The sequence below is a fragment of the Staurois parvus genome, unplaced genomic scaffold (genome assembly GCF_062004578.1).
Source record: "Staurois parvus isolate SC_StPar_1 unplaced genomic scaffold, SC_StPar_1.0 ptg000024l, whole genome shotgun sequence".
NCBI classification, from domain to species: domain Eukaryota; kingdom Metazoa; phylum Chordata; class Amphibia; order Anura; family Ranidae; genus Staurois; species Staurois parvus.
The window spans coordinates 747,309-766,633 of record NW_028317820.1 but is presented as its reverse complement, the minus strand read 5'-3'; the positions used below and the strand labels follow the sequence as shown (position 1 = coordinate 766,633).

At 42.3% G+C, this 19,325-nt stretch overlaps 2 protein-coding genes across 2 annotated transcripts in view; both read right to left on the bottom strand.

Annotated features, from left to right (window-relative positions):
- Positions 1-10,767, bottom strand: part of LOC149472053 (uncharacterized) — a 35,067-nt gene extending 24,300 nt beyond the window's left edge. Inside the window, exons 1-3 of the mRNA XM_089693519.1 lie at positions 10,689-10,767; positions 7,305-7,637; positions 4,189-4,488 (exon numbers count right to left, since the gene is read on the bottom strand). Of these exons, the coding sequence (XP_089549645.1) occupies positions 4,189-4,488; positions 7,305-7,637; positions 10,689-10,767 (712 nt within the window). The remainder of the gene's footprint in view (positions 1-4,188; positions 4,489-7,304; positions 7,638-10,688) is intronic.
- Positions 1-19,325, bottom strand: part of LOC149472050 (uncharacterized) — a 481,288-nt gene that overhangs the window by 191,733 nt on the left and 270,230 nt on the right. The gene's annotated exons all lie outside the window — the stretch shown is intronic.

Below are 19,325 nucleotides of genomic sequence, written 5' to 3'. Positions count from 1 at the left end.
CACCAATTAGGCAGCTTTAAAATGACTGTGATACTCAGCTCCTTCTAGACATTTACTGGTGTGGTTACAAACATGGTGAAGGCAAGAGAATGGTCCAGGAAGACAAGAGAAGAGGTGATTTCTCTTCACAGGAAGGGCAATGGCTATAAGAAGATTGCAAAGATGTTAAACATACCAAGAGACACCTTAGGAAGCATCATTCGCAAATTCAAGGCAAAGGGCACTGTTGAAACGCTACCTGGTCGTGGCAGAAAGAAGATGCTGACTTCGACTGCTGTGCGCTACCTGAAGCGTAGAGTGGAGAGAAGTCCCCGTGTGACTGCTGAGGAACTGAGAAAAGATTTGTCAGATGTGGGTACAGAAGTTTCAGCCCAGACAATAAGACGCACACTGCGTAATGAAGGCCTCCGTGCCAGAACTCCCAGGCGTACCCCCTTGCTGTCTCCAAAGAATAAGAAGAGTCGACTGCAGTATGCCAAAAGCCATGTGGACAAACCACAAAAGTTGTGGGATAGTGTTCTGTGGACTGATGAAACAAAATTAGAACTGTTTGGGCCCATGGATCAACGCTATGTTTGGAGGAGGAAGAACAAGGCCTATGATGAAAAGAACACCTTGCCTACTGTGAAGCATGGTGGAGGGTCAATCATGCTTTGGGGCTGTTTTGCTTCTGCAGGTACAGGGAAGCTTCAGCGTGTGCAAGGTACCATGAATTCTCTTCAGTACCAGGAGATATTGGATGGAAACGTGATGCAGTCCGTCACACACCTGAGGCTTGGGAGACGTTGGACCTTTCAACAGGACAATGATCCCAAGCATACCTCCAAGTCCACTAGAGCATGGTTGCAGAGGAAAGGCTGGAACATTTTGGAGTGGCCATCGCAGTCACCAGACTTAAATCCGATTGAGAACCTCTGGTGGGACTTAAAGAAAGCAGTTGCAGTGCGCAAGCCTAAGAATGTGACTGAACTGGAGGCCTTTGCCCATGAAGAATGGGCGAAGATACCCGTAGATCGCTGCAAGACACTTGTGTCAAGCTATGCTTCACGTTTAAAAGCTGTTATAACTGTAAAAGGATGCTGTACTAAGTACTAAGATTGAATGTCACTTGGGGGTTGAATAAAACTGATAATGCTGTGAGCACAGAAAAGACATTTGTGGTTATTTCATTATAACTGTTATGTTATATTTGTCTGACCTACAAGTGCCTCTTTAATGTAAATGTAAGCAAGATGACTGAATGATCAAAAGCAATGTCAAACTGGCCAAAACACTCAATTTCAGTGGGGGTTGAATAATTTTGGCCACAACTGTATTAGCCACCAGTCTAAAAAAATTGTCAACAAATTGTAATAAAATATGTCTTTTTGTTATTGAGAAACAGTTTAGGCTGTCAGGAGAGGCGGAACTCCAATTCAGCAAAATTTACTTTAAAGCTGCTCACCTATCAGAAACATTAACACTTCCTAAGCTGGGATTTCATTATCAGTAAGTGATTACATTAAAGAATGAGTCCACAAATGAAAATCTATGCCTAGGTTAATTCCCCCTGGAGGTAGACCAACGGTGCTCTAAAGCTCACAGTGTCTTCCTAGCACTTTAAACATCATGAGAATATAAGGTGAAGAAACCTGTTCTCCCGATAACAGTACATTAGAAATAAAAGGTACAGTTTGCAAGTTACAGCAGCTTACACGTTTCGGTAAAAAACCTTATTCATAGCCAATTGGGAGAATGAGTTGCCGGCTCTTCACCTTATACTCTCATACATGAAAGACTGAATCCTGAGTATTGGCAACTTTAGCTTTAATTACTGCCTGGCCCAAGAAGGAAAGTAAAATTGGGCACCAGATATGGTTTTATTGCAAATTTACATTTGTTTACCTTATTCCAATGTAAGTACACATACTCCATACCTGTGGGAATATTGGGTAAGTGGAGAGTCACTGTAGTAGTTGGCACTTTTGGATCCTGTAGCAAGAAGCTGCCCTTCCGCATAATGAACACAAAGAGGCACTCGCTCGGCATGGTAAACATTCACAGAACACTGTATTTTTTTCTTTTAATACAAGGCATTCTGTAATTGAACAAGGTGTGCTTTAAAAAAAAATGTGTTCTACAAATGGCAGTTGAGCCAAGCGAGTGATCCTCTGTGTTCAAGCGGAGTTCCACCTGAAAAAAAAAAAAAAAGTCAGCAGCTACAAAAACTGTAGCTGCTGACTCTTAAAATACGGACACTTACCTGTCCCTCGGTCCAGCAATGTCCTCTCCACTGCTGTTTTCACCAGCCATCTTCTCTCCCTGGCAACGGCATCTTCAGTGTGGGCACCCAGTGGTGACAGCTTACGGCTTCACAGCCAGGTGCCCACTGCGCATGAACGAGAAGTGCTGTGCTTTGTGAATGGCCCCGTAGTCTTCTGGGACCTGGCACGTGTCCCAGTAGACTACGGGGAGGGAGGACAACTTCCGCTTCCGATCGCCTAGGAGATCACAGCAGAAGAGGGAACGAGTACCTGTCAAATTCGGGTACCCCCCCCACTCCCCAAAGGTGCCAATCCTTAATGGAGAGTTGGGGACAAAGGCTTAAAGGGAAACTTCCCCTTTTGGGTGGAGCTCCGCTTTCACTATACAGAAGGAAGCTGCTCAGCACAGGATCCAGAAGACTTCAGCAATGACTGTAGTAGCGCCAAACACAACCGTGATTCTCTACTTCCACAATAGGCCCACAGGAACATAATATGTACACTTATAACGGCCTACACTAAACAAATATAACTTTGCAATAAGAACCTTACCTGGAGTTCAGCTTTATTTCACAGGTAAAATAGAATGTGCTGTTAGCAACATTAACATTCAGTAAGCACACAGTATACATTAATATACTTTTTATACCAGCAGGACTGGGACAAGGGGTGGGCAGGAGTGCCCTGGGCACTGTTGCATCAAGTGAGGTGTGGGGGGGAGCTGTGAGGAGATTGGGTGGGAGGGGATTTTTGTTGGAAGGGGAAATTTGGGTGGTGGCAGGGGGTAAGAATTGTTCTAGGAGGAATAATTCAGGTGTGTGTGCTAGAAGTGATTTGGAGGGAATTGTGTTGGGAAGGGGGATGGGGAGGAGGATTTGTGCTGGGGGGGATTTGGGGGGTTTGTGCCAGAAGAGGTGACATGGCAGTGTGGGGGGGGGGGGGGTAGGTCTGCAAAGATTTGTGCTGGGAGTGGGATTTTAGCAGGGGGAAGGGGGGATTTCAGCTTGGGCATTTGTACTGGGAAGGGGATGATTTATGCTTAGGCAATAAGCATGCAGTTTAGAGCTCGATTTTTTTTTTTGGGGGGGGGGATTTTTACTGACACATACTGCTTATACTTCTTGGGGAGGGTGCAGTTTGGTATGTTTTTCCTGGGCTCTAGATGACCTTGTCCCAGCACTGCATACCAGAAAGTACAACAATTTGCAGAGTTTAATGAGTATTACCTTTTTTTCTGTATTTTCGAACCCTCAAAAAGATTCCGATCACAACTGCGATTGTTGTTATCAAACCCAGAGTAATACAGACCACAGTGACCACATTAGGTGATTTTTCTATATATGTAAAATAAAATAATGATTAAAGAAAAGAAAGTGTATTCTTAACATATCCTCTATATGGACGTTTATAGGACTTGGGGAGGGCTGAGCACCAAAGAGAAAGTTGGAAGACATGGAGGAACAATCTCACCACCAGTGGTGAATTACCCAATATCCTGAATAAAACACCAATAGATAGATATGTTACTATTATAGTAATCACATTGATCTAAAGTGGAGGTTAAGAATTTCCATACCAATAAAATCCTATGATACTAAATTATATTATGTGACCAATGCATTCAGCAAAAAGTCACACAAAAAGAATATTGATAAAGCAGTTACAATATTTGGCACTATCAAGGATCCACCTTCGCTGTTGCATAAGACTTCCCCCCAAATAATCACTTTGCACCTGCTCCTTGTCACCCCTTTACTCCTAACTTATTAAGAACCTTATTCTAACAGTGCTAGGGTAGGGATGAACAAAATGTCATGTCTGGCGTACCTTATTGGGCCTTCAATGTCTTACTATGCTCCATCTTCTGACCTCCCTGTTAATTGCTCTGCAGGTAAGGACACAATTTAAAAAATGTTTTACATGAGAAGTGGATGATGATTCATACCTTCATATATGAGCTGAAAGTCCCTCTTCAGAAGTTCTTGTAGAGAGTCATGTTGGACTCCACAGGAAAAGGTCTGGTTCTGGTCATCATTGGTCGGTGTGATTGTCATGGTGCTGGTGACTTGGTAGGTTCCATTTTCATACTCTTGTGGCTTTTCCATGAACATGTTCTTTAGGGTCTGTCCATCTTTATACCACATTACTTTGATCTCTGGAGGGAAGAATCCAGTGGCCTTACAGGCCAGTGCATTTTCTGTATTTCTGTGGACCTTCGTACTAAGTATAGAGAGTAGAGGTCTAGCTGCAGAGAACATAGATACAGTTTATGAAGTGGGATACATATGCTTTTGAGAAATGCTCATCTACAGTGGGACATATTTGTGAAAGTGTTGGTGTTGTGTTACACTATTTGATTATTATTTCTCTGTGACCATCACTTGTTTATTATTGCTCTGTGTCTTTAAGCTGTCTCCTCCTGTCTAAGCTGAGCTCTTTCTCTTACCATATTTGTGTATTCCCCTCTCCCCTGCCTCTCTCTGGTAGTCATTCCACTGTATCCTGTCTTCCTGAATGCATCTTTCCATGAGGCTTACAACATCAACGTTTTTCTACCTATGATTATCCTCCATTAAAAGCAACAATTGAATAGTTTTCCTCATCTGACTTCCTCAACATGTAAGTTTCTTCATTGAGTTAAACTGTCTGACCCGATGCAAGAGACAGATTCAACACCATGTCGTATAGCTGTATACATAGCTGGTGATAAAGTTTATGGTCCTGCAGTTGAGCCAGAACAGTTGGGGTCTTGTATTTAACATTAAAATTCTGTCTCTTTAGTTCAGTAGTATAGGATCAAACCCATATTTAGATTTTTATTTCTCCGTCCTTCCAACAAAGAGATTCTCCCACTCTATTTTTCCTGATGACAGTTGTTATGTGGTCACAAAGTGATGGGAAATCCAAAATTTTAGAGTGGTCATCAGAACAGGAATAGAAAATAAATCTTCCGATTGGGGCAACCTGGTCCTGTGAGAAACTGTCTAAGGGAAAATTTCCTCTCACTTTGGAAAAATTTCCACTTGCTAAAATCTTGCATAAACTTTAATATACAATTTAAAAAGTAATTTAAATTTTTTTTTAAACCTGCAGCATTTATTAAAATAATATCTAGTGATCTTGTCATGAAGGTCCTTGTTTAAAGCAGAACTTTACTCTACTATTTCTAATCCTTATGCTGCTTATATTAGTAAATAGATAGGAAAGTATATCATAGCTACTTGTTTAACACTTTTTTCTTTTAAAATCCTTTGATAACTTCCTGGTTTCCAGCCCTAGGCAAATGATGGCATACATCCCAGAAATCTTTAGGAAAGGAGGAGGGATTTTCTCATCTAAGCACACCATCCGGTCTGTGTATCTGAGCTAAGGGCAGATGGATTCCGTATAGTACATGCTACATGAATCATCTGCTCTTACTCAAGATAGCCATGGCCAGAAATACTAGGGAGTACCTTTCAAAGTGATTTCTCACTAAAATAAAGCATGGAGACATAGATGGATGGAGAAGTTTGCTTTGAACAATAAAAATGAATTAAATAGTAGTGGAGCACCCTCCTAGTTTAGCTAGGGGGAGCTAGATCCTAATGGTTAGACAGGAGCTGAGTAGCAGCTTAGGTGTAATAGCCAGAGGGGTCAAATTGTGGTCAGGGTTAAGAGGCTATGCAGGTCAACCCCTCTGGAATTTCCCCCTGCTCTGAGGCTTTTGGAGGAAGGCCTTGGAGGCAGTGGGTGGATCTGAGGTGTGGCTGGCTTCATTCTTGAGGGACCTCAGCCAATTCCCAACAGAAGGCTTGGAAAGGGGTTGGGACTCCCTTAAAAATGCTGGAGCCTGCTCAGTGGCAGGAGTTGGGTGGAGGGTGTGTAAAGTGTGGGAGAGAGGAAGATGTGAGGCTGAAGGAAGAAGGCTGCCAGGAGGCCTAGTGGGATGGGGCCTGCCTGCAAGCCTGGAGCGGGAAAGGAGGAAAGCTTGGAACTCACTGGCCCCTTGAACAAGGACCACCTGTATGGCAGGGAAGGAGCAGCCCAGCAGCCAACCCGCAAGAGGTACAGCAGAGGATCTGAATGAGTAACCTGTACCCCCTGGGTGGATAGGGGAAGGAGCACTCTGGTGGGAAACCAAATTAGCCCCTTACTAGTAACTTTTCACCCATTTAAAGGAACACGAGCACAATCTCCTGCTCAGGAGAATCTCCAGATTGCTGGGTGAAGAGGATAATTTCAGCTAGAGTCTGGGGTGGTACATAAAGGAGATGCTGGCTAGCTCTCCAGCAGGGACTGTGTTGCAGAAGAGAAGCTTGTGCATAGTTTCAGAAAGTTTTCCTCAGTTTCTGGTTCCCTTTGCGCGTCCTTTACCCCCTTACCCTATCCCAGTTCAAATCCCCTTAATAAATAACAAAACCAAATCTCAAGGACTGATTTTCTGACTCTGGATGCAAGCTTGTGTGGAGAATGCAGATTGCCTGGCTGTGCAGAACTATAGGGGGACCCAATTCATCAGCAACCCCTAAGGGGGTAGTACTACAGGTGTTTTTGGTTTGTGGTGCTCAGATGCAATGTAGTTCTGCTTCAAGTATTTCCTGTCATGGGGTGACAGCATTCTATCACTGTCTTCTAGTTGTTCTTCTGTGTTGCCACCCTGTCACATAGACTTCCAGAGGAGACTACAAGCAGCCTCTCTAACACATATTACATACTGTAGGTATAGCCCACTGTTTTCACGATCTGGAAACTTGCCCTGAGAAAAATATAATAAATGTAATTGTTTTATATATCTTTCATTAAAATATTAATTGGAGATCTAGCCATGAAGGTCCTTGTTCAGCCACTTACTGTTATGAGGTGACAACACCCCGCATATTCCTCTTGTTTTGTTACCCTGTTACATGCCTCATTTGTGTGGTCAACAAGGGGCCACAGTCAGTCATACTGGGTAGGCTTGGTCCAGAATTATGATATACAATGCTTTGAGAAATTAAATAATGTCTAGTTACAGATTAAATCTACTTTAATACCCTTTTTACCCGACATTTACCATTTTTATCCTGTAGGTGCCCTTACCTAACACTTTGAATAAAATTTCCTTCTTCTTGCTTTCAGGGCTGTAGATAACGGAACACGTATAGAAGCCTCTATCAGAGATGGTCACATTGGATATGTGTAGTGAAGCATATCCGTTCCTCAGGGATTCCACATTGAGAGACATCCTGGTATCTTGGGTGGAGAAGCCTTTGTTGTCATATCTCAGGATTACTTTTCCCTGGAAACTCCACAATACGGCCAGGAAGTTAAGATCCAGTGGCTGTTTATCCACCGAGAAGGTGCAGTTGAGGATGGTGTCATTGGTGACAAGAGCCCTCTGTTGGGAAGGAGCGAAGACATCCAAAGCTGCATCTATAGAAATAGATCAACATGTAATATTATGAAAAATGAATTCTCAAGAAATGCATTGGAGTGAAGAAAACATATGTACTTCTGGGAAGATAAACATAAAATGTATAACAAACACAATTTAAAATTGTATTCAACCACTTGACCTCCGAAAGGTTTTACCCCCTTCATGACCAGGCCATTTTTTATATTCGACACTGTGCTACTTTAACTGGCGATTGAGCGATCATGTAACACTGTACACAAATTAAATTTATATCATTTGTTAACACAAATAGAGCTTTCTTTTGGTGATATTTAATCACCACTGGGTTTTCGTTTTATTTTTTGCTATTTAAAAAAACCCTGAAAATTTTGAAAAACAAACATGTTTTTCTTAGTTTCTGTTATAACATTTTGCAAACAAATAATCTTTCTTCAGAAATTTAGACCAAAATATAGGCTACTACCTTTCTTTGGTTAAACATAACTCAAATCAGTGTATATTGTATAGTCTCTGTGAAATTTATAGAGTCTACAAACTATGGTAAATATATAACTGAAAATTGATCAATTCTGATGTACTGACGGCCTAATTTCTTGAGACCCTAAAATGTCAGGACAGTACAAACATCCCCAAATTGCCCCTTTTTGGAAAGTAGACAGTCCAAGATATTTAGTAAGAGGCATTTCTTACATTGTAACCATGTGATTGCTATGATTGGTCATTGCCATCACATGATACCCTGGCCACTCACAGTGGCTGGGTACCAAGCGCCACGATCTGCTGTGTCCATCGGGCTGTGCACATGTGTATGTCGCCCTGTCTGCAGCTGTTGCCTGCTCATAGTAAAGGTAATGTGCAAGTGGTTAAAGCCAGAACCTTTTGTTTAGCTTTGGATAGAACATGGAAGGGTTAGGAGCCCAAAAAACAACGTTTTTTTATCGCTGGCTGGAAAGGAATAAAGCAGCTTGTGTAGTACGCTGTGCCAAATGGTGAGTTTGGCCAAATTGCTCTACCAGTGTTAACGGGCATGATCAAATAAAACCTGAATCTACAGTATGTAGCACTACCCCCTTAAGGGTTGCTTAGTAATTGTTATGGGTTCCCTGACAATCTGAACCTTTTGTTGAAAGCCCAACCTCTGCTGACACCACTATGCTCTCATGACCGAAGTCAATCACAACTGCAAAATGGACTCACATACAAGTTAGGATAAACCAGCAGGAAGTTTTTATTGGAATTAAAGATAACTTGGTCAAACACTGAAAACGATTTTGCGACTAACCTCACTGATGTGCGAACTTGGTGCTCTATTTCAAATTTCAGTGTTTTTGGTTTGATGACATTATTGAATTAAATTTATAATTATTATATTATTATTTTTTATGATTATGTATTATATTATAATTTATGATTCCATATTTCAAATTTTATCATACCCGGGATGTTTACTAGACTTTTGCTTGGACAGATTTCAGTGAGTTATTCCTAAGAATTACAGGCCTACAATAAAAAACTACATATTTCCATGCAAAAAAATGTACCGATTTGAGCACAAAAATATGGACATAATCATACCGCTGGGGAGGTTAAGGCACTCAACATGGGGTAGGCTTGCTGTAATGAATAGCAACAATTGGCATAAATGTCTATAAGCAAAGACAGCTCCCTTAGTGCATCAAAGGCAAAAGTTAACAGTAGTAGAAATCCTGCTTTGTTGAGGAATGGAAACTTGTTGTTTCAGTGGACACCGCTGTTTCCTGGCCTGCAATTGTATGTCCTGCGGTCAGCTTGTACAAGAAACTGCGATGTAGGTGTATCCAGGGCCGGTGCTAGACTATTTTGCGTCCTAGGCAAGACCAGCTACTTGCGCCCCCCCTCCAAAAAAAAATCAAAACAAAAACCTAAATAAATAAATAATTAAAAAAACAGTAGAATATATTAAATCAACAAAACATGAAACTGCTAAATTGCTTTTAATTTGCAAAAATAAGTGCCGTAAGATCAGAAGATGCCACCAGCACCAAAATACGGACTGTATCTGTGGCTGGCTGTGGCAGGGTGACAGTTGCAGTGGGTGAAGGATGATGGATCCACACTCTGACAGATCCCAGGCTGGAACTCCCTGGGCAATGGGGGGAGATAAAACACTGTGACAGCAGGGAGCCCAGCCCACACACACACACAGAGAACCCCTGAACTGAGCGATCCCACACAGTGACAAATCCAACACAACACACCACTACCAATACTGACACAGATCAGTGGGCCCAGGAACTAGAAGAGCAGACTGTGGGATCGTGATGATGATGTCATCACTTACTGACACATTGCACATGTGATGGATGGCGGTCACACTCACACAGACACGAGACATCATCTTCAGACATTACCTTCCTCCGCAGGCGCAGCTCCGCTTCTGCAGATGAATGGGAAAAGAAGGGCTGGAACTCCACGGTGATCAGCAGCCGCCAGTTAGCTTGCATTAAGGGACTGAGTCTGGGAGGAACACTGGAAGGAGCAGCAGCTCAGCTGCTAAACTGGCCCCAGACAACAGGTATCTTCCGCTGTCCTTTCTTCCTCCCCTCTGCCACCCCTCTCTTCAGCTGAAAGATCATTAATGACATGTTGGTGTCTCACACAGAGAGAGTGCCGGCCTGGGCTGCGCCCAGGCACCCATAGGCGGCTGCCTAGTTTGCCTAGTGGAAGCACCAGCCCTGGGTGTGTCTCAGTGATAGTGGCTGCAAGAAATAGGCTGAAAACTGAAGCAACTATATGTAATGTTTACAGCTATGTGTAGGCAGATAGCTGAAGTGGCAAACTGTCAGCATTCACTTGCTTAGTGGGTACATGGGTTTCCCCCATCTGATTAAGTAGTCCAGCAGATTGTAGTAGTCTGTCTCTCTCTGCAAACAGGGTCAGTCTACGGACTCTCCAACTCAGACTCGGTGTCCCATCGGGTCTCCTGCTGGGCAGCGTGCAGACCGGGTGGTCAGTAGGCTCTTTCCGCTATTCCTCTCTTTCCAACCCTGGCTGCATAGACTAGTTCAGCACTTCAGCTGTCAGCATACCTCCTTCATCTTCATTCTTTTCCCTGCACTCTCCTGGCCAATCTCTGAGGCTTTGATATTTATATGTCTCTGCCCACATGCTACATCTTTTGGGAAATGTCTGACTGCCCTGCTTACAATCTGAGTCCTGCTATACAGCATACAAGTTCCAGAGGGATGTTCTGTCCATGTGAGTGACCCTGAATGACAGACCACCGCCATCTATTGCAAGTAATAACATTTCAATGGGCTACATCTACTTGCTGTATACACAGAACACATATGCCTCAGTCCTTGTACCTACACAATATGGTTTCATTACTATGCCACAAGAAAAAGCCTAACAGACACCTACAACACTTAGCACAATCAAGCAATTCAACTCTTCCCTTACATATATGCTTTTCAACCTACCTTAAAAAAGAACTTCATAGAATAGTCAGTGACTACTTAGCAGCCAGCAACTGCTGAGATGATTAACACTTTGACCAAAAGAATGTAATGCAAAATATTAGATAAAGGGTGTAGTGGTCAGAAGTACTGTATGTCATACTGTATATTGCCCAGTGTACAGAGTGTCGTCCTTTGAAAGCTTTCTACATATAGCAATCTCTCCCCTTATGAATCCATGGGTGTGCTGATGTACTCAATCTGTCCTTTTTTCTCCATGCTACTCCTTAGATGAGAGTGCTCCTTAAACTGCACTATTGATGAGATCTTCCTAAGCCTGCCCGAGCCCAGTCTGGAGGTAGGGACCCCCTTCTAGACCTAGGGGATCCCTCCTAGACCACCAACAGCCTCCACAGAACTGCGTCTTCCACCCAACCTTCCTTGCTGGCATGGCTCCACCGTATTTAAAGGATGGCCTTGCCACCCTGCCAGGCCAAGTTCCTTCTACTAAGTAGATCAGCCCCTCCTGACCTCCACCCACTAACTTCTAGAAATGTCTCCAAACTCCTAGATCCAGAGGGAGGTACCAGAGACATCTATTACCAAGCCATCCAGCCTGACCTTCAGTAAACCGACCTAATTACAGACTCACACAGTTACCATGAGTCATAATGCAATAAATTTACCTATGCTAACACTAGTGCTACACAGGATATAAACAGGAAACAGGAGGTACTCACCTTTAGGTACATGGTGGAGGAGACTATCACTCAAACGGCCCCCAGGCTCACCTACCCAGGTTGGCGCAGTGAGGAGGGCTCCCATGTCAAAATGATCAAAATCAGTGTGGACAACATGGGGGAGATTTACTAAAACTGGAGCACTCAGTGAATGATAGCCAAACAGCTTCTAACTTCAGCTTGTTCAATTAAGCTTTGAGAATAAAAACTGGAAGCTGATTGATTATGATGCGGAACTGCACCAGATTTTGCACTCTCCTATTTTAGTAAAATGCACTCCATGTGGCTTGTGGGCCAGGGAGCTGCTCTGGACTCGTTGGGCAGAAGAAGCAAGTGCCGCCATACTTGTGTTCTTGATAGAGTTGCTAAGTGACCAATAGTATGCTTAATAGGTCTATTACAGAATGTTGGCTGGAGGTGCTGGTTATGTTGGGGCATTCCGGCTTAAAAAAGCCTTGGCTATCTGCATGCCTGTTTAGGAAGAATTACCTCACTAATGACCCTGGTGACCATTGTCTTTGATACAGAAAGTGTGTGAAATCACTGGAATTTGAATTCAGAAGAAATCTTTCACGTGGGACACTTGTTCTGCTAAGAACTCTAATATCACCTTACTTTTAAGAGATCACCTCTTACTTCTTGCTGTGTCTCTGGAATGAGAAAATCTCCCTGAACCTTACAGGGGTCATATCAATACCATATATTATATACTTTTCTTGCATTCTACCATGAGTGGAAGGAAATGTAGCACCCTCTAGTGTTAGAGTGCGGGAAGTTCATGCAGACTCCTGGTAGTTGTGTGAGTCTGAATTTATTGTGGGTTCAAGCTGGAAAGCTTTGCAGACCAGTCCTCTATTGCCTCCCCCTGTTTCTGAAGGTTCATGGAAACTTCTAGAAGCTGGCAGGTGGAGAGGTGGATACCAAGATCTGCATATTCAAGGTAATCTGGCCAGTCCCAGGCCAGGAGGCCTGGCAGTGTGGTAGATGGGCCCATAAATATGAGAGAGCCTAGCCAGAAGAGGAGTCTGGAGTTGAGTGGAAGTTTGATTGCTGAGTGCTGTCGTGTGGCCTGGGAGGAGGAGGAAGGAAGAAAATGAAGCTGAAAGAGGGAGGGAGAAAAAAACAAGCCCATGGACTGATTACTGACTTTGAAAGAAAGCTGGAAAATGCATGAAGCGTGTCTGTGCAGCTATAGGGGGACCCAAAGCTCAGCGGCCCTCAAGAGGGTAGTTCTACAGAAAGAACATTGCTTGATTTCCCCATCAACACCGTCAATTACCCTTTTCTTTTCTATTTTCTATTGTGAATAAAATATAGGAGATTTACAAATCATTGCATTCTGTTTTTATATAGATTTTACAAGGCGTCCCAACTTCTTTGGAATTGGGTTATAGATGATATCTGCGACTACACTGGTCAAATAACACTTGGACATTTGTAAAGGTTCTGTAAATCTAGCATTTTTTATACCATATGCACAGACATGCACAACCCTTCTAAAACTGCTTTATCTCTACTAATAAACAAGTCGTTTTAACTGCTGATATAGGCAGATGACCTTAGTTCTGTGACCTTTGAAATTACATAATATTGCTTTACAAGCTTGGCGATGTAACTCATTGTAGGACTGTAACACAAGTAGCTTAAAAAACCGCTGGAAAAAAGCTGGATAAAAACCGATAATAATTTGTGTTTAGCAGTGTTTTCAGCAGTGTTTATGAGCTTTAGCAGTTTTGTTAAGGAGTGGGAGGCCGCCAGCATCCTTAACCGTTTCAATACCGTGTAATTTTCCCCCTTCCTGCCCAGGCCATTTTTCAGGTTTCAGCGCTTTCACACTTTGAATGACAATTGCGCGGTCATACAACACTGTACCCAAACTAAAATTTTATCATTTTCTTCACACAACTAGAGCTTTTTTTTGGTGGTATTTAATCACCGCTGGGGTTTTTATTTTTTGCTAAATTAACAAAAAAAGATCAAAAATTTTGAAAGAAAAACACATTTTTCTTTGTTTCTGTTATAAAAGTTTACAAATAAATAATTGTTCTTCATACATTTAGGCTGAGATGTATTCTGCTACATGTCTTTGGTGAAAATAACCCAAATTAGGATGTATTTTTTAGTTTGTAGGAAAGTTATAGAGTTCACAAACTATGGTATAGATCTGAATATTGATCAATCCTGAAGTACTGACAGCCAATCTAATTTCTTGAGGTCCAAGAATGTCAGTATAGTACAGATATCCCCAAATGACCCCTTTTTGCAGAGTAGACAGTCCGATGTACTTCATAAGAGGCATGGCGAGTTTTTTGAAGTTGTATTTTTTTGTCATAATTTTTCGGAAGATTAAAATTCTAAAAAAATTATTTTCACTATTTTTTTTTTACATACTGTCACCAGTGCAGTACAGCATCATCATATAACTGGCATGGCGGTGAACAGGGACACTGACTGGTGACAGTATGAAAAAAAAAATATATATATATATTATTATTTTTTTTTATTATATTTAATTTTTTATTAAATTTTTTTTTATTTTTTTTAAGATTTTTTTTCATATTTTACTATGACCAAAGTAGTACAATGTTACCATAGTAACATTGTACTACTTTGGGGAAGTGATCAGTATTTTTTTTTTTTTTTTTTTACACAATTTGCTTATAGCAAAGAATTACTTTGCTATAAGCAAGCATTTACCTGAATGAAATCGATTCATTCAGCTTTTTTTTTTTTTTTTTTGTGCTTAGCTGTGATTTGGTCACAGCTAATCACATGACATGTGCATGTGATTAGCTGTGACCATTCACAGCTAGGCACTAGTATACAATGGATGGCATGAATGAAGCCATCCATTGTATACAACTGTCATGTGACCTGCTGTGATTGGTCACAGCAGGTCACATGGTACCAGCAACGGGAGCCGGTACTCGGATCTGTCATCGGCCGTGTCCGAGGTGCACGGCCGGTGACAGATCGCACTGCTGCGCCGCTCTGCATTAGCGCAAACTGCGCATGTGCGGGAGCACGCCAAATGGCGTGCACCCGGAGTGCAGAGACACTTCTGAAGCCGCCAAACGGCCATTGGCCAGGTGGCTAATGGTTAACAACCAGTGAATAGCTGGTTGTTAAGGAGCAGACTGGCAAGCCGGCAGCCGTGTCCCTAACACTGGATGACTCAGCAGCTGACAGCAGGGTTCCCTGCTGACAGTTGAATGTAAAGAAAATAAAAAAACAGCGTGGGCTGTGGGCCCTCCATCCATACCAGGCCCTTCAAGCTGACAGATGATGAGTTATCTGTTGCTAAGGATGCTGTGGCTGGCTTGCCAACCCACTCCTTAACAACCAAGCTATATACTGGTTGTTAAGGAAGACGAAAGGCCGCGTGCTAAGAAAACAAAGCTGCTTAGCAGTGGTTAGCAGCTTTTTTTCTGTAGGCAAATCGCTCCCAAAAGTGGCAAAAAGAGCTTTTTTTCGTCCCCTAGAAGCTGAAGCTTAGAAATCACTCAAAAGCTGCTGCTAGGAGTGTTTTTTTAAGCTCTGGTCGTCTACTCTTTAGGCCTCATGCACACTGCTGCTCATAAAGTGATCTCAAGAGCTAAATGGCTAAATGATTAGCACTTCTGTCTAGCAGTACTAGGGTTGTTGGTTCAAATCCCAACCATGGCACCACCTACCTGGAGTTTGCATGTTCTCCCTGTGCCTGTGTGAGTTTCCTCTGGGTACTTCAGTTTCCTCCCACACTCCAAAGACATGCTGGTAGGTTAATTGTCTCCTGTCTAAATTGTCCCTAGTATGTGTATGTATGAATGTGAGTTAGGGACCTTAGATTGTATGCCCCTTGAGGGTTAGGGACCTTAGATTGTACACCCCTTGAGGGTTAGGGACCTTACATTGTACACCCCTTGAGGGTTAGGGACCTTAGATTGTACACCCCTTGAGGGTTAGGGATTGATGTGAATGTACGATATATATGTAAAGTGCTGTCTAAATTGATGGTGCTATATAAGTACCTGAAATAAATAAATAATTTTGGCATTTTTTGCCAAAGCCGCTGGACTCAACTCAATAAGTCTGTGTCCATGCACACATAGACTTTTATCAGAGTTTAACAGCAGCAGAGTTTAAGGCCAGTTAAACGTCCCTCTCCTGAAAGCAGAAGAATCGCGTTTAGGAAAGGAACATTTTGTCCAAAATATGCTAAACGTGACAAAAACGCGTGTAAACGCACCTAAGCACTTGGGAATTTATTCATTTCAATGGCAAGTACTCTGGCCAATGAAATGAATATACTGTATGTTCAATTAATCCCTCTATCTGCACTCAGTGAAGTTTGAAGATCTTGAAATCTTCCTTTACCCTGGCCACGCCTGAGAAACCAGCCCCCACCATTACTTATGTGATCACCTTCCTAAAGACTCCATTCCTAAGACCAATTAAATCTCCAAATTTGTTTCCTAGTTTTGTATAGAATGTTGAAGATTAGAACCTTGTTCATCTTTTTATTTCTGACTGGATTCTCTATCGAGGAATTTACCCTCAATTCTTGTCCATTCGCGACCTCGGATGTCAATCACCGGGTCCCGGCTTTTAATTACTCACCAGCACCCCGTGATTTCCAAAGATCTCCGATGGGGAGGAGAACTGTTTTGTTTACTAACAGTTCTCCTCCCTGTTAGCTCGGGCACACTGCACAGCACAGCCATCCAAAGCAGTGTGCGTACAGTGAAGCACACAGACACCACCTCCTCATAAAACACTCCCAGCACACAGCTAACCCTTTGATCGCCCCAGATGTTAACCCCTTCCTGCCCAGTGCCATTAGTACAGTGTCAGTGCTTTTTTTTTAGCACTGATCACTGTATTGGTGCCACTGGAGATGTCAAGGACACCAAGTGAGTTCCCCCCAGTGTCAGAATGTCCGCCACAGTCCCGCTATAAGTCGCTGATCACCGCCATTACTAGTAGAAATAAAGAATAAAAAAGAAATCCCAGTATATATACCTCCATTTGTAAACACTAAAACTTTCACGTAAACCGATTAGTTTACATGTATTGGGATTTTATTTCTAGAAAAGACACGGAGCAGAATACATTTTGGCATAAATTTATGATGAAATTTTTGGCAGAGTCCGCGCCATTTTGGCTATTCTATCCATTCGAATGGTAGTTTTTCACTTTCTTCCACATCTTTCAGGTTTTGGTTGCCATTTTAAAGCATTTACGATCATTTTAGCTGAGCAGCCTATCATTTTCTGCACTTCTTTATATGTTTTCCCCTCCAATCAACTTTTTAATCAAGGTACGCTGTTCTTCTGAACAATGTCTGGAACCACCCATTTTCCTCAGAATTTCAGAGAGAAATGCACTGTAACCAGCATGTACAACATTTGCTGCCTTCCTTCCTTAAATAAGGGCAATAATTGCCACCTGTTTTTCAAAGAATGAATGACCTCACTAATAGAACTCCACACTGCTATTATTTTGAACACGCCCCTTTCAATGAGTGATTCAATGACACAGAATCAGCAGCATGCATGTCATGACTGTTGGGTCTGTTGGATTTCTATTACTCTACTACACCTGCTAGTAAATTATTTGCCATGTAGAAATATCATTTCTACCGAAAACAGTGATTGATCCGGTTAGTGATGTCTGACTGCTATTATTTTTAACACAATTGTACGTGGCGATTCCTACCACCATTCACCACTGAGCTCACCTCCAAACTTGGACTTGTGTGTAATGCAGGTCAAAAATGTATTTTCCCTTATTTTGGGACTCCTCCTTAGTATCTCTCCTTCCAATACAGCCGTGAGTATTGATAAAAAGCTCAAACCCCAGATCTATAGAATCCCATATAATGTGATCTGGCCCTTTAAATCATCTTCTTCTTAATTATGCTCACAGAGAATAAAAGTTTTCCATAGTGAAGTATGTATACACCCAGTAAGATGTATTATAAAACTGCACTTACAAAACAAAGTCAAATACAGACATTTCCATACAAGCATTGGGGCCGCGGCTCCCACGTTACTTCCGGTTTTGGTATCCCTAGTACCCGGCTCCACCTAGACGCATGTCGTCACGTCACGTGACTTCTTCAGTAGGACGTGGCCGGGGGCTGATCTACACTCTATTAGACATGTGCAAAACCAAAAAAATTAGTTTTGTTTAGATTCGAAATCTAACAAATGTCGTGTAGTTGGATTCGGTAAATTCATTCAGTTCGTTTCGGTAATTCGTTTGTGAATACAATTCGAAAGCATTTCGAGCAAATTCAAAAAGTCGTTCACATTCTAAATTGGTTCAACTGAATTCAAAATTGATGCAACAAAATTCGAAAAGTCGTTTGAAATCAAACCAAATTCGAAAAAATTCTACCAAATTCGGAAAGTGGCCATACACCTGTAGATTTGAAAAAATAAATAAATAAATAAATAAAAGTCAGCAGCTACAAAAACTGTAGCTGCTGGCTTTTAAAAAATGGACACTTAGCTGTCCCTCGATCCCGCGGTCCCCCCTTCCCTCCTCCGCAGCCCATTTCACTAGGCGCCAGTTCCCGGTATCTTCAGTGTGGGCACCCAGTTTGACAGCTTGCGGCTTCACTGTTTGCTGCGCATGCGCGAGTAGCTCTGGGCTTTGTGATTGGTCCCGTAGTCTTCTGGGACCTGTCACATGTCCCAGGAGACTACGGGGAGAGAAGGAGGGGAGGACAACTTTTACTTCCAATCACCTAGGCCAGTGGTGGGCAACCTTTTTTTTCAACTGAGCCAAATCTCGCCAAAACCACGATTGAAATTTATTTTGAGAGCCACATTTTTAAAACTGAAAATACATCTCCCATATAGTAATTCATCCCCCATAGTAATTCATCCCCCATATAGTAATTCATCCCCCCTATAGTAATTCATCCCCCATAGTAATTCATTCCCCATATAGTAATTCATCCCCCATAGTAATTCATCCCCCATATAGTAATTCATCCCCCATAGTAATTCATCCCCCATATAGTAATTCATCCCCCCTATAGTAATTCATCCCCCATAGTAATTCATCCCCCATAGTAATTCATCCCCCCTATAGTAATTCATCCCCCATATAGTAATTCATCCCCCATAGTAATTCATCCCCCATATAGTAATTCATCCCCCATATAGTAATTCATCCTCCATATAGTAATTCATCCCCCATATAGTAATTCATCCCCCATATAGTAATTCATCCCCCATAGTAATTCATCCCCCATATAGTAATTCATCCCCCATATAGTAATTCATCCCCCATAGTAATTCATCCCCCATATAGTAATTCATCCCCCATATAGTAATTCATCCCCCATAGTAATTCATCCCCCATATAGTAATTCATCCCCCATAGTAATTCATCCCCCATATAGTAATTCATCCCCCATAGTAATTCATCCCCCCTATAGTGTCAATTCACTTACCTTTGCTCCGCGCGTTCCTCTCGCCGTGTTCCCGCGCCGTTCTGGTCTTCAGGGCGGACTGTGAGAGGAGTTCGTCACGCT